We start from the raw sequence: 15,500 nt of genomic DNA, 5'->3' as shown, positions 1-15,500 counted from the left end.
TCAATAAAATCAGCTCTCTGAGCTCTTTCCTCAAAAAAAAAAAAATGGTATGCCTATATCTTTTGACAATGTTAAATATAAAATTATCTAAGATTCACTACAAGAAAATATACCTATAGCGGCGGATAAATCCGCCGCTATAGGTCCTAAATCTGCCGCTACAGCCCATAGTGGCTGATATTAAATTTGCCATTAAATCCTCCGTCGTAATAGCGGCTGCGGCGGAAGTGTACAGCGGATGTTAGAGCTGCTATATATGCTTTTAGCGGCGGAAAAAAAATCCGCCGCTATATGATTTTTTATGCCTACAGCGGCGGAAAAATCCGCCTCTGTAGGTCCCCAACTCCAAATATTCATATTTCTATTCGTATATTCATATTTATATTTTCCCTGTGCTGCTCCATATATTCATATTTATATTATTCCCACAACCTAAAATACAATAATAATTAAAAATGAACATCCACAATTGTAATATTGATACATGCAAAAATGTTTTGCATTCATTACATCACAAAACTGAAGAATGTCATGTAGTTGTGGTCCTCAACCAACAATACAAGTGGTTGTGATCTCTTACAAAAAATAAATGGAAGAATGGCATGTGAATTACAAAACTGGTTTGAATGAAATCAAACCAATTACAATTAGTGAGCATAAGAAAAATTGAGTTAACAATATCTTGTGGAAAGACCTATAACAAGAGATGATCAAAATATAATCGTAATTCATGATTGCTCAGTCCTCTCCACCAACCGAATACGCTTGTCATCAATAACAAATTGAGAACTTGATTTTATCTGCAAAATTAACTAACTGATAAATATACAACTGAACTTAAGGAATGAAGAAAAAGCTTTGTCAACCCAGTCTAACCTTGTTCATTAGCATTTCCTGAAGCTGAGCCTTGTCTCCCGTTACACCCGAGTCCTGAAGTTCCTGGATCACAAGCTTTTGTAGCTTTTTATTTTCATAGACCTATCTAGATTCTGCATAAGAAAACACCAGGCTTTTTTATTTTCATAGCCCTATCTAGATTATGCAGAAATGACATGACAGACCTTAGACAGGAGCATGATTATCATTTATCAGAGTTTAAATTGTTGCAGAAATGACCCGACAGACCTTGATATGAAAAATATTGAGATATTGAATCATTGAATCAAAGAATGTATTATATGTATGTAGGAATGGAAATAATAACAAAATTTGGTGAGAGAAATTTTAACAAATTTTGGTCAGAGAAATCTTAATAAGTGGTATTTATCATATACGAAAGAAATATCATTTACAGCAGAAGAAATAAGTAAATGTAAAGAAGAGATATATATAAGAAACATTACAAAATATAATGTAGGTAGAAAAGTCTCAAATATTCTTAAATAAACAACACGAAAAAAGAAAAGGCTGCTAAAATGTACAGTCTCTTGCCTCAGGCCGGACATCAATGAGCACGATGCCATCTTCATTTTTTAGAAGCTCCAAGGTCAATTCAGGAGATGTCTCTAGAGTATCTACCATATACCAATAGCCAATAAGAAACCCTGTAAGTTCAAGATAAATGTCAAAAAGAGATTAGTTAAATTGCTCAACAATTGGATTGGAGAAAATTTAAGAAATGGTATTCAAGTACCCAAGAGTGGCTGAAACTCCAAGGAGAAGTACAAATGAGACAACTGGGTCCCTGGGATCCAAGCCAACATTTTTTTTTCAAATTCTTCAATTATTTTGGACGCCTACAGTACACGAGGATCAGATAACACATTAATAAAAAACAACAATGAATTATGATACTCGCAAACAAGATACCTGTTGAGTAGCAGAACCATTGTTGATTGGAGACAATATGGATGAATCATTGTTGAATAATATATGGATGAATCATAGGAACCATGATCATCGGGGGTTTCCACAACAAGAGAATTCATGCATTTTGCAGCATGTAGTCTCGAAGATGATTCCTGGCCATGAACTCCATCATGGATGCAAAGGAAGAACCTTTCCTCAATGAAGTTTCTCTCTTGTATAGCCTTCTGAAATGGATAAAATGCTCTTGTGCCTACATGACAAGATAACTACCAACCCATGGGTTAAGACAGCATTAATGAGTAAGCCATGTAGACCAAGGAATGCAAATTAAATTGCATATAAGATTTTGTTGAAATAATCAATCCTTCCTTTATAGCTGAACATGAATGTATATTGCAGTTAACATGAATAATAGCTCATGTTCTTCTAATCAAATAGAATGGCTTATGGAAAATGTGGCAGTAAACTCCTCTGTATATAAATCATTAATTATTTTATCTTCTATGGTGATAGTTTTTTAGTTACCAGCAAGGTCTCAAGTTCTTTTTATAATTAAGTGCTAAACTTGGTGAGCATACTCTAGTTACCAAAAGGCCTTGAGGTATGTAATTTTACCTTCTTTGATCTGATACGTGCAATTCCTCTTTCTAGTCTGCTTTCAAGTTGCTTGAGTTCCTTTATGGTTAAAGAACTTAAACCTTCTCCTGCCAAGTGCCTGGAAGTTGTCGTACGTACATATGCACAAAGACATAATCACATCATAAGCTATTTGAAGTTATTATGAGGATCTGATTTTTGTAGGTCTCCTAGTGGAAGACATCAAATAGAAAGTTAACATTTTTCTACTTTGCATTTTAACCAATGTTATATTTTACCTGTTTGCATTCTGTAGAATCTGTATTTGGTGTCGTAACTTTGTTGCTTCCTTCTGGTAGTATTGCTGCAATTAAACCAGATTAGAGCAACAAATCTTTTACATGGATTTGTTTTGAAAGATATTGTAATACAATACTTGTTTGACAATTCATTGTCATTTTACCACGTCGAGTCTTCCTAATTTTTTTCTGAGGTACTACAAATTGATTCATACATTTATGTCACAAACAATTAGTGCAAAGCATGCATAGTTGCTTGTAACTTGGGCATTGCTGAACTCTAGTTTATAGATGCAAGACATGTCAAAGTAGTACAACAACTGAAAACTTAAGGATTTAGTTTTTATGGAAGATAAGAAAATAACTCACTTGAGAGTTGACCTCTATGATGCAACCTGAGTTTGAATTGTCAGCGATTGCCTTCTTGTACCATTCAATTGTCGATTTTATACTGCACAAAACAGATCCAAAAACATTGTTATCAACCAAATGTCCTCACAAGCTTGATTTGTCTGTGCATTATAGTTGGATGCATTATAGTTTTACATGATCGAACTCTATTATTCTAGCATGCTTAGATAACTTAAACATATATATATATATATATATATATGATAAATAGCAAACTCTGGCAATCATCAAGAGCTCCATGAGAGAATGTATTGTTGCATTGTCCAATATTGTTCTTTTATAATCATTTTGTCACATTGCTTTCACCAAATTTTCATTTCAACGTTCATCAATCTCATCATTATGTTTCTTGAAATTTATGAGAATTTGAAGAGAAGGTTCATCAAGGTAAGCATGCAGAATATATGATTTACCTTTCCATTTAAGCACAAAATCTCAATTACTTGAATGAAAAGTTACATTAGAGAAGGTTCATCAAGGTAAGCATGCAGAATTTCCAGAAATGAAGTTGGTATCTGGTGAAAGTCCAGGCTTGTTGATAGCTGCTGATAAACTTCACATCTGTTAATCTAGAAACTATTCAAATCATGTTATCATATTATTACTTTAAAATGATTTTAAAGACTCAATTAATGATAAAGTTGTGACCAATAAGCAAAAATCAAATAATCAATAAAGCAGCAAATAAACAAACAAAAATCAAACAAAAAATAATTGCTGTGAGGAGGTCATACCACCATCAGAATTTGAATTGCATGCTGGTAGCAAACAACATGCTATTTCACCAATTGACATATAAGGCATGTTTCAAACCATGAAAGCAAAACAAATTATTTATTACATCATAGTTAGATCACCCTGTCCATTCTTCCAAAACAGGTGGGATTGCGGCATTTAAATTTTAATTTACCACCTTTGATATTTAAATGAATTTATCTCAATGGTGCTAGACGATCTCATATAATGTTGTTAGAATTGTACAAATCATTGTTTTTCAAAGTTTATCCTTGTTAGAATAACAAATGATTAGACATGAATTTTTTTTTGTATAAAAGAAATGGTACCTTATATGAGCCCAATAGCCTATCACGAGCCAAGACCTGAACAAAAACATAGGCACGATCTCAAGAGCATGATAAACAAGCTATGAGGGCAATACGTTGAGATTCAACATGTTCAAAAGGTATACAATCAAACAATGAGAACAGAAATTATATTGAATGGGCAGTAGAAAATTCATATTTGACAATTCAATAATGTGCATTTTGAGATTCAGTTCTCTTGAAGAATGACAGTAGTTTCTGACATTAAGTCCTAATTTATATGCAATCAATCAGAATACATATTTGAATTTTTCCCAGATCATTTAATACTCTGGTATGGTTTAGGTGAGGATGCTTTTCACCCCTGATTTTTATGTAATTTTGAAAATAAACAAACCATATGAGAGCATCTAAGTTACACAACCACCTTACAAACCACCCACTCCATTAGCTACTACTAGATCCCACATCCGCATTTAGTTTCAAGCGTTGAGTATTCATGAGCATGACTTCTGAGTGACATCTTTCATATTGTTATTAAATTATATTCCTTCCTTTTTTCCCTATTAAATAATTCATCAAATAATCTGATCATAAATGGTATATAAACATAAACTAAAAATAAACTAAAATAAAAAATAATAATTTTGACATGGTTGTTGTATCAAATCAATGGCCTACTCTTTTTGACACCACTATGAAAAGAAGAAACCTTTTCTTTAATTATTATTTTTTATTTTAAAGCTCACTTTCCTCATTAAAAAAATAAAGAAAAAAGAGCACTAATTCACATAAACGGTCAGAGGCATACATAAAGAAGTTGGCAATTTTTATAGAAACTTCCTTCCAATACTGTATTACCTTAGTTTCTAAATGTGAAATATATTCAAGACATAGATAAGCTATATTTTACTACCCCTTAAAAGAAGACATAATTAAAATGTATATTTGAAGGATCAAACACCTGATCAATTAACTGTTAGCATTTCATATGTTCAGCTATGTGAAGTCTGGATTTGTTTTGGACTTTCTTTCTTGCTTCCCCTGGGATGCCATCTACAAGGTACTTTCTTTTTTCTGTTTTTTTGGTTAAAATACTTAATGACTATGACTTTTACAAATGTAAATCTGTAAATCTGCATTTGAGTTCACTGCTCTTATGAGAATCATATCCTAAATTTTATGAAGCTACTGTGTAATTAAGATTTATGATGAAATGTTCTGCTATTTAATTGGCTGAAAAGAAGACATAATCTGCTATTTCATTCACCACAATGCATTACAATAGGAAAACTCTGCAGCAATTTCTAGTCATTTTCACAAGCAAATAGATAAATGTTTGCTTTATTAAATTAAATCCCAATAATACATTCTTGTGTATTTAAAATATAAAATGGCGTAGGCTCTATTAACATGGGACTGGCAAGAAGATATGAATTTGCCCAAACAACAATAGAAAGTATAGCAGTCTTATGCAAAACACAATAAGTCCAAGTGAGAAATATAATTTAATCACATACGCAGGAAAGATTAAAAGAAGCTGTTATATACCTCACTAGGAACACCCCACAATCTGCGAAGGTAAAAATCTGATTCTGAAACAACTATATCTGGTGGTAGTCGTTCTGCACCTCGAGGATTTGAAGGAACATAAATCTATGAAACGGAGATAGTTAGCATCAACAAACTCAGCTGCTATACCGCAAATAAAAATAATTGGACGACATATATCACAAGATTGCAGAATGAGATCACAGAACACAAAATTAATAAACACATATATAGAACAGCAAGCTTCTAGCATAGATCACCTACACAAATATATCTTAGGTCATAATTAATGTGAAATGGAAATTTATTAACTTCTACTATTTAAAGATGATGGTACAATTGTGATATCAGGATTAATTTGCAATAGGCATGCGATTAAAATTTACAAGAAAGAGACACGCTGAGTATCACAGGAGAACAATCAACCAACAATATGCCACTACTGTATTGCATGACAAGGAATCCATAATCTAGAGCAACATATTCTTTCCTATTCTCAACCTTCATAAAAACTCATTGAACTTAATAGTGAAAAAAAGATCATCAGAGCACAATCTGTGGCTTCAAAAGCACTACAAAGTAAGTTTAAGAAACATTTACTTAAGGATGATACATGTAAATTAAAAATTATTTTGGACACCATATATGGAAGCCTTTTGTTCTCAATTGCAAAATTTTGTTCTCAATTACTTAAGGATGACACATTTTCTAATGAGAATTCCTCCAGGCAGGCAGGAAGATGTTTCCCTCTAGTTCACTAGTTTAGTTTTCCAATATCTCAAGTTAAGCTTAAGCTTTTAGCAAATTCAATTGTTGTATCTTCTTTATATTAATAAGCATCTCAAAAAATGCATCAAGAGTAGGCTAACCCTAGAACACAGATTAAACACAAACGCAAACGCTAACCCTAGAACCAGATCGCAAGAGCAAGCTGAGAAATATGAAATGCAATGCCGATCAAGAGGAGGAAACTGAAACAAGAAGGGATTCAAGAGTACCTTTAGTGCCTGAGATCGAAAGGAATGAGAGGGTTTGGAATCCTATCAACAACGGCGAGATCCGGCAGCATGGAGCTCGTTTCTCCAAGAATCGTCACGAAAAGCGAACAAATCCGGGAAGCGTAATGCGAATTGGCAGCGTGAGAAGGGATTATTGAAAGCTGGGAGTGGATCAGTGGAGGCACGACGGAGGGGTCGAGCGAGCGAAAAGAGGGAGTGTAAAAAAGAGGACTTGAAATGAAGCTGGGGATGAGATTTTTATAAATTTAATAACATCTTTTGAGTTCCGGTCCAAACCCAAACGGTTATTAATTGATTTTTTTTATTAAATATATTTAAAAATATATATTACATATCAATACCACATATATATATATATGAATCTCTCTCCTCTAGCCTTGTACGTTATAAATACATATGAATCTCTCTCCTCTACCCTAGCTTGTACGTTATAATTATTTTACAACGGTCATTAATTGATTTTTTAATTAAATATATTTAAAAATATATCTAAAAATATATATTTATTTTTTAATTCTATTACAAATAAATATTTATTTAATTATTAATTTATTTAAAAAATTTATATAAAATCTTAAATATATATTATTAATAGCTCATAGTTAATTAAACTTAAAAATAGTCATGAAACAATGAATGAGGGTACATGCTTGATTACAAGTTTTATAGAGGGTGTATATGTAAAAATATTTTTATATCTATAAATTTAGCGGCTCATATAAAATCCGCCGCTAAAATTTGCCGCTATAGCCCAACTTTCTTGTAGTGATTTTTGCAAATAAACAAAAGCCTCTTTTACATTCTCTCGTTAATGTTGAACATTCTTTGATGACAACCTAGCTACTCAGGGATTTTCTCATTCTAGTGATTCTAACTCCTAGGATGACACTATAATGATGGTTAGGATTGATCGGAGAAAATCATATAATATTCTTATATGGAATGTAATTTTTATGCATTATCCAAGATGAACTTTTTGACTATATTGATCAAATGGATTAAAGTCTGTAATAAATCTTCTAGGTTTGCTTTCTTGACTAACAGTAGAGCCACTAATTGGCTTACCCTTTTTAGAGAACTTAGATGGGGGTATCCTTTAACCCTTTTTACAGATCCTCTATCCTTGATCTGTTCAACCTTTCTCTTGGTGTAAATCACTGAACTCTTTTTTCTCCTCTTGCTGGTTTCTTGTGAGCAATTTCTTTTAATTCTATCTATCATCACTTGCAGAGAAAATCTCACTCTAAATCCAATGATCTAACTAGTAAATCACCATGAGTGGTTTATCTTGTTTTATTGAGTGACTATAGTAGTTCATTTCTTACAATGTGCTTTGTTGGGATGGTGATTTGAATCCTAATAATGAAAGGGTTTGAGAATGGTTTTTTTTTAATATATATACACTACCCTAAAAAACAATTTTAGAGGTGATTTTTAGATCCTATAAAGGCAGTTTTATATCCTATAGGTTTAGTGTTGGGTTTTCCACCTGCCTCTAAACAGCCTCGTAAAAAGCTGGCTCTATGATTTAGAGACGGTTTATAACAACCGGTTGGGTAACTTTTGGCTATGGAAGAGATTTCTAGCAACTAATTTAGAGGCAGTTCCAACCGCCTCTACCACCTCAAACTACTTATAGTTTTAGAGGTAGTTCTAAGCGCCTCTACCACCTCAAATGTTTAAATACTACTCATACTATCTTTAGAGGCGGTTATAACTGCCTCTACCACCTCAAATGCTTAAATACTACTCATACTACCTTTAGAAGTGGTTTTAACTGCTTCTACCACATCAAATGTTTAAATATTACTCATACTACCTTTATGGATGGTTATTACCGCCTCTAAAATTAAAAATTTTTAAAAAATACTTATACTTTTAGTGTTTTAGAAGTGGTTATAACCACCTCAATAATTTGAAGTTTTAGAGGCAATTATAAACACCTCACAAAACCTACCTCTTAACTAGATTTAATTTAATATATTCTTTTGATAATCATAAAAATAAAACTTTTGAGCTACAAATAAATCTTGAAAAATAATCATAAGTATTATAACTTCATTTTCATTTACTATAATTGAGAAATTATTATCATCACAAGGGCAACGTATTTTATAAGTACATCATAAAAAGAACTTAGCACCATCTTATCTATCTCTATTACAATTGTTTAGATGTACAATTTGTAAGTACTCCAAAAAAAAAAATAAATAAATAAATAAATAAATACAAACAAACAAACAAACAAAGCACCATCTTGTAGCCCCTAATTTTCAAACCTCCTAATCCTTGAATCATGAGTTCTCCTAACTAAATAAATAAACATAGTCAAATAAAGAATTATAATCTTAATTAAAGCAAATAAAAAACTATTATATGCTGAAACATGAAAGTCTTTACCATACAAAGCCATAACCATGAAACATGAAAATCTCAACTTGATTAGTCATAACCTTAAAATGGTATTTCTTCTGATAAATTTTAAATCATAACAGAAATTAAGTTATAGCACTTGGGCAATCAATGAAGTCTGTATATTATGCTTATTTATATATGCAACAACATGTGTATTAGAGATGAAAATTATGCACCCATTTAATAGTCCTCACACACCAACATAATCTCAAAGCATCCCCAATTCTCAATGATGTCAAAATCTTCTAGCTGATAAAATATGTTATCACATCAATCAAAATCATTATTAAGATGTAATTAAACATTTGAAAATAGACTTCAGCAATTCAGATATCAAAGCGAATTATCCAAGATGCCCAAGCACTAATATTAACACATTATTTAATATGGATGTATGAATCATGTCCATTTCCAATCTAGCAATTTTTTTTTAAGTTCAAAATACCAACTTTAGCCTAGTGACCAAATCTTAGCATAAGTCTATCACAGAAGATGAATTCAATTATACCAGAAAAATCTAATAAATATAGCACATGAAACATTATATTTAGTATTTAATAAACATAAAAGTTTCAAAAGTGGGCTACCTCACCAAGAAGACGCCATGAATGTCATCAAGCTAGTTATTGATCCTTTATGCCCACTAGTATAGCAACCAACGACCTGTAAAAAGCACCATGGATATCGCATCAATATATTTTAATTATGTTAAATATAACATAGTTGAATATTGACAGTCAAAACCTTCCATGTTATCATTGAAAGAACTCTAATAACACCATCTGAAGCACCAAATGCAACAAGAGGACCATCACCTACAGCAACATTGGATAGGAATTCCATACTACAAAGATAGCACAGGTAAAGATTGTCCAAATCTAAACAACCGAATAGCAGCAGAACCATGTAAATAGGATCTGAAGGTACTAAGAAGGTGTTAGAAAATAATGCAGAGAATAACATGGAAATCATGGTCATATAAATTTTGAGATTTTTTGGAAATTCAAGAACAAGTCACAATACAAATCAAATAAAATTTCATACAATTAATTCACAAAATATGGAAAACTCTTAAAAGGCATTTTAATCATTAGCTTATGTTATGTTCACAACTCAAGCATCTAAAGTCACTGGACATAAAGAAAAATAACCAATTTTGTAAATTCCTTTTATATTAATTAACTCTAACTTTCATTCGTAAAAATCCTTCGAGATTTAAATGAGATGCTTATTTATCTCATTATGCATAAGAAAACCTGTGCATATGACTGATGAACCAATAATTCACTAGGAAAGATTAGTAAACAAAAGTGCATTCTACTTATCATTGAAAACATTGAAGAACGAGAAAATTTACCAAAGTAGAGACTTGATATCAAGCTTCTACTTAAGAGAATCATTGTCACGCATTGTCACATCCTGCTTATGTTAGTTTCCTTTAGGTTCTATGAATAGGGAAAAAACTAATGTGTTCTGCTAGTGCTAATCAAATACAAAGGTATACAGAACACAAAATAAACAGTTGAGTACATACACCTCGCCACAAAACATTGCCTTGACATATTTAAGCAAATGTATTAAGATCACTAGTTATCTTTCATAGAGTATCAATAAACAACATGACCAACAAGCCTAATACATATGGTTTAAATTGGCCACATAGATCCCTCATTTTCAGCAATTCTCTGAGTGCTTAATTGGATCAAAAGGTAACCATGTCATCTACAAGAATAGTGGTTTAGCAGCCTTTTGAGGATTGATACTAAATCCATAAACAATCTAATATCCTTTTCATAAACTATACTTACAAGACATTGTAATGTCACAAACACGTATTTCTCTCTTACCATGAATCTAACTTTGTCATCATGATTTTATCTATTGCTCACCTCCTTCCTTAATCCCCTCGAGAATTAATGTCAGGAAAATATGGCATTTGAATCTACAATTACCATATGTTCATCACATAATAACTATTAAATGATTTCAATATATTCAGTTTTAAGAAATAGGACCACCAGGCAAAATTCTTCTGCTACAGACACTTGTGATACAAAATGCAACATAAAATGAGAACAGATGCAAACTAACAACTTAAACTGATATTTGGGATTTCAAGTAAATCATAGAAAGAGATCAAAAAGCATCTGAATCTCCCTCGGCAAGCTTCTATAGCTCTGCTCCTACCAATCGCAATATAAATATTAGAGAGATTAGCGGAAGGCAAAAGCAGTATAAATTTGCATAATGTGCTAGAACCTGAAATTCAACCAAAGACATTAATAGATTTTACTATGAATGAGTCATAAATAACAACCATATTTTCAGAACATAATATACGTATATATATATATATATATATAATATAACATTGATCCACTCTTAATCTCCGAAAACATTTCGATTAATCCATGCATTATTGTGCTTAATCCATGAAGAACACGACACAAATTCCTATGAGAACCATGTTAGAATCTACCATTTGATCACCTCATTTAAATATGCAACAAATTAATAATTAAAAAATAACATATAACAACATATATTAAAGAAATAGTATGCCAAAACATTACTATTGTACATCAGATTGAACTTCCTACTTTTTTATCTTCCCATCCAACATTTCAATCCATATTTCCTCAATGTTTGCAAATATTTACTGTTAATAAAATTAATAAGAATGAATCCAAATAGAATGAAAAAGTATATAGAAGTACTTAAAATTAATAATTCATGGAAAAAGAAATTAGATTATATTAACTTTAGTTGCTGGAATTTCCTTTATGCAAAAAATGCATGCTCAACTTCACCTCATCAATGAACATTAGAATCTTGCTTAGTATCAATCATTTGAACAAGAAGTCAAATCCAAAGTTTCAATGTTTGGATGAGGGAGTGGGTGCCGCCATAGAGTTAGCTAGAAGCGACGATGTGGGATATGTCGGGGCAGAGCTGTAGGAGAGCGGAGGAGATGGAGCACATACCGCTGGAGGTGCAGTACGTCACCTCGGTAGACTCTAGGGTAGCCATCTGGCGGCCGAGATTGAGGATGGTTGAAATGGCGGCTATAGATGAAGAAATCACGATCGGGGCTGAGCTCACCGGTGAACATCCGGCTCATAGTTTTAGGCTCCATGGCAGTGAAGGTCACTGAGGCCTCAATTGACATATTGACGCCACCATGTTCGCCGAACTCGTGGTGTGTATTGGCGAGGTTGCCGGCAGGATCAAAGCCCTAGGAGGTGGGAGATGGTTTTTTTGGGCAGAGATAGGTAGTTCTCCACCACGGCGCCGCCATCTTCACCAGAGCTGCACTTTTTATGGTTTGCTTGGGAGGGGGTAAATAAAAGTTTTGTAAAGTAGAGTTATGGACCAACCCTTGTTTGGATCGAAGGTTATATGAAGGGTAAGGTATTTTGGGGTTAAATGGAGGGTTGAAAAACCTCCATTTAACCCCTTTTCAACCCTCCAAATCGGGGGTTTTGGCAAGTTGAATATTTTTCAAGACAAAAAGATTCTTACTGAATTTAGATAATTACATCCATGCCCTATAGAAAAGTTTAAGTTTTGATTTTGAATTTGAATAGTTTTTTTCCGAAAAAAAAATAATAAAATATTATAAATTGTCAAATAAGAAAATTTAATTTACAAAAATAATATTATATGTGTAAAATTAGCATAAAATATTATTCATAGCTTAAGGTGCATTTTAGTAATATTAATATAAAATCTTACCTTCTACTACCTTCAATCCAAACACTAGAAGGTTTGATAACCTCCATTTACTTTACCTTCAATCCAAACAAGGTATAACTTAAAATCTTTTTTTTTACCTCCTTTTACTTTACTTTGCTCTACTCTACCCTACTTTACAAAACCCTCCTTCACCTCATCCAAGCAAAGCCTTAGGGGTTAGAGAGAGCAAAAGAGTCAAAGAAAGAGCACGCTAGAGAAGATAGGGTTTCACGAGGGAGTGAGAGAGAGATTCATTTTTTTTATTAGTTTAAAATCTAGAGGGAGTTTTTGAAACCGGCTCTTTTTAAAGGGAGAAAATTTTCAAACTCTATTATCGAGGCAGTTTTTTAAAATCCCTCTACTTATCCGGTTCTATAAGAGGAAAATGGTGTAGTGATATATATACAAAAGAAAAAGGGTATTGACTTATTTATTCTGTTATGCATATATATATATATATATATGTCATTAAACTTGAAAGAGAACATTGATTTAGTGCCAATCAGAGTGTCTCCTTTTAATTGAGGTCTTAGACTCTTCTTTCAAATTTTCATGTCACTAGGGAAAGATCCTCACTATACCTAAAGGCCTTTATGTTTCTCAATTTCTTTTTTTTTTAATATATATTTTTGAACTCTCTGGACCTTCTTAATTTTTACTATATTTATGGTTTATTCATTTTATAAAAAAAATTCATATCACTAATCATTCATATTTTCATCAACCATTTTATCATCAAGAAGCATATATATATATATATATATAGCTTTAAGCATTAATGAAACACTAGTGCATCTCTCTTGCAAAACCTTTTGTCCGTAATTGGTGTACCACTGTACCTACTTGTCCTCTTTGACACCTCTTTGTGGGCACCGCTTGTCACTTTGGTAAAAAAAAAAAAATCTTTTTTAATGTTTTCTTCTTTTGTGCAAATTGTCACCAAACATGTCAGTCATGCCTACTCCCAATGGAATTCAATTAGATTTTGTATTAATTCAGACTCATTTCATTGAATTAGTAGTGAATTAAATTCTTAAGTTTATAAGATGAGACATGTAAACAGCATATCTATATTTATTTAATGATGTGAACCTATTTATTTTTCTAATATGGTCTGTTAATAATTATTTATCTATTTAAGATATCTATTTTATCAAAAAAAAAAAAAACGCTGAGCAAAGCTTTTGGTTGAATATTAAATGCAAATTAAAGATATTATTTAATTACCTTGTCTTCTAATATAAATTTCTTTATTTTTGTCCATTATTGGGTATTTGTGCTTATTGAGCAAGTCATTTTAGGGGCAAAAAGAAAAGGAGGGGTTGCATTTTGTGGTTATATATTGAGCAGGTCATTCTAGAGGCAAACAGAGGGGAAATTGAGCAAATCGGAGTGAAATGATTAACAAATTAAGCAGTTTTCAGAAGAAGAGCATGACCCAAGCACGTTGCGTACTTACGGCGTACAGATCACAGGAGAGTGGAAATTGAAAAGCATAACTTAAGTAGTGGCCTCCTGTTAGAGCATGACCGTGCTCAAGGAGCACAGGAGTGCTCTTTGCTCGACTATAAACCTTCCTGTATTCATTATATAACCTAATGTGTCTATATATAACGACCAATTAGGCATCGCTGGTTGACGCCATCAAAGTAATATAATTTATACATAAGATTTAATAATATTCTCAAGTAAAATGAACTTTCATAAACAAAATAACTCTTTCTTTTTATAATAGTGTTTGGTCTAAGAGTTTTGTAATGATCCAGTTCAATATTATCAACCAAAAATATCCACAATGTTACTAAGAGTCTCCACTCTAGTGGTTGAGACAGACCACTATATCACATATAATAGTACAACATGTGGCAACCAATAATGATTGCAAAATCATATTTTATCTCAAAGGTCGTGAACAATTTTTGGTTTGCAATGAGCATAGATAATCATGTCTCACTTTAATGATCTCTATCATTAATTTGAATTCTATATAAGTCAAGCCCAAAATAAAAATTTATCATTAAACATGAATAATACAATACCCATAATTATGCATGCAATGAAATAAAATTATTTTATTATTAAATAATAACTAAAATTGCCTTTGTAGGGCATACTAGTATTTCAAGATTGCCTAGAGGGTTAAGGGGACCTTTTTCAAATGGTGGGTTTGAGAAAAAAACTTTTATTTGAACTAATGAATGTTTGACTTAATGAATAATAATAAAAACTTAAAGGTTCTTTAGTTCAAGGAACCTTATATCACCAGTCTAAATAACATTATAGGAATTTGATTCTTAAGTTATATTAATAGTAATATGCTTTTTAATAAGATGGTAATGTAATTAGAATGTAGCATTATCATGTTTAGTTAGATGGGAATCTTAGATTATTAATTATTATTTTGCAAAGATATTCTTATTTAATAGGGGTCAAATACATTAAGGTTTAACATTTACTAAAGTATGAAAGTTGCTTAATAATAAATATTTTTTAAAAAAATTTGAAGTTGATATTTTTGGAAATTATATTGAACTTAAGTTATATAATAGGGGGGAGAAGGGATTAAATTCCACCAGAATTGTGATATTACCACCTCTTCAAACATAATAACATTCCCAGTATTGTTGGCCAAGTTATCAGAT

General features: G+C 31.9%; 1 protein-coding gene and 1 long non-coding RNA gene across 2 annotated transcripts; both read right to left on the bottom strand.

Annotated features, from left to right (window-relative positions):
* Positions 1 to 477: 477 nt before the first annotated feature.
* On the bottom strand, positions 478 to 989 carry LOC120282560. Its single transcript, XR_005542988.1, has 2 exons — positions 877 to 989; positions 478 to 800 (listed from the first exon to the last, which is right to left on the bottom strand). It is a non-coding gene; the product is annotated as an uncharacterized LOC120282560 (long non-coding RNA).
* A 726-nt stretch (positions 990 to 1,715) lies between these two features.
* On the bottom strand, positions 1,716 to 12,292 carry LOC120282797 (agamous-like MADS-box protein AGL5). Its single transcript, XM_039289643.1, has 9 exons — positions 12,108 to 12,292; positions 9,868 to 9,967; positions 5,690 to 5,742; positions 4,160 to 4,195; positions 3,054 to 3,135; positions 2,685 to 2,749; positions 2,425 to 2,524; positions 1,810 to 2,075; positions 1,716 to 1,736 (listed from the first exon to the last, which is right to left on the bottom strand). The coding sequence occupies exons 1-9, from the start codon at positions 12,290 to 12,292 to the stop codon at positions 1,724 to 1,726; spliced, it is 900 nt and encodes a 299-aa protein (XP_039145577.1). The 3' UTR covers positions 1,716 to 1,723.
* Positions 12,293 to 15,500: the final 3,208 nt, after the last annotated feature.

The sequence above is a fragment of the Dioscorea cayenensis genome, chromosome 18 (genome assembly GCF_009730915.1).
Source record: "Dioscorea cayenensis subsp. rotundata cultivar TDr96_F1 chromosome 18, TDr96_F1_v2_PseudoChromosome.rev07_lg8_w22 25.fasta, whole genome shotgun sequence".
Classification (NCBI taxonomy): Eukaryota; Viridiplantae; Streptophyta; class Magnoliopsida; order Dioscoreales; family Dioscoreaceae; genus Dioscorea; species Dioscorea cayenensis.
Note: the sequence above shows the minus strand (reverse complement) of the source record. Positions and strands in the feature narration are given on the sequence as shown.

What these genes read in the sequence shown, in the direction of transcription:
- LOC120282797 (XM_039289643.1), bottom strand. Translation starts at nt 12,292, where the DNA reads ATGTCAATTGAGGCCTCAGTGACCTTCACTGCCATGGAGCCTAAAACT. An exon ending in GGCTATTGGGCTCATATAAG is followed by an intron (nt 3,136 to 4,159) that starts GTACCATTTCTT and finishes TGTTTTGTGCAG; the next exon opens with TATAAAATCGACAATTGAAT. An exon ending in ATTCTACAGAATGCAAACAG is followed by an intron (nt 2,525 to 2,684) that starts GTAAAATATAAC and finishes GACAACTTCCAG; the next exon opens with GCACTTGGCAGGAGAAGGTT.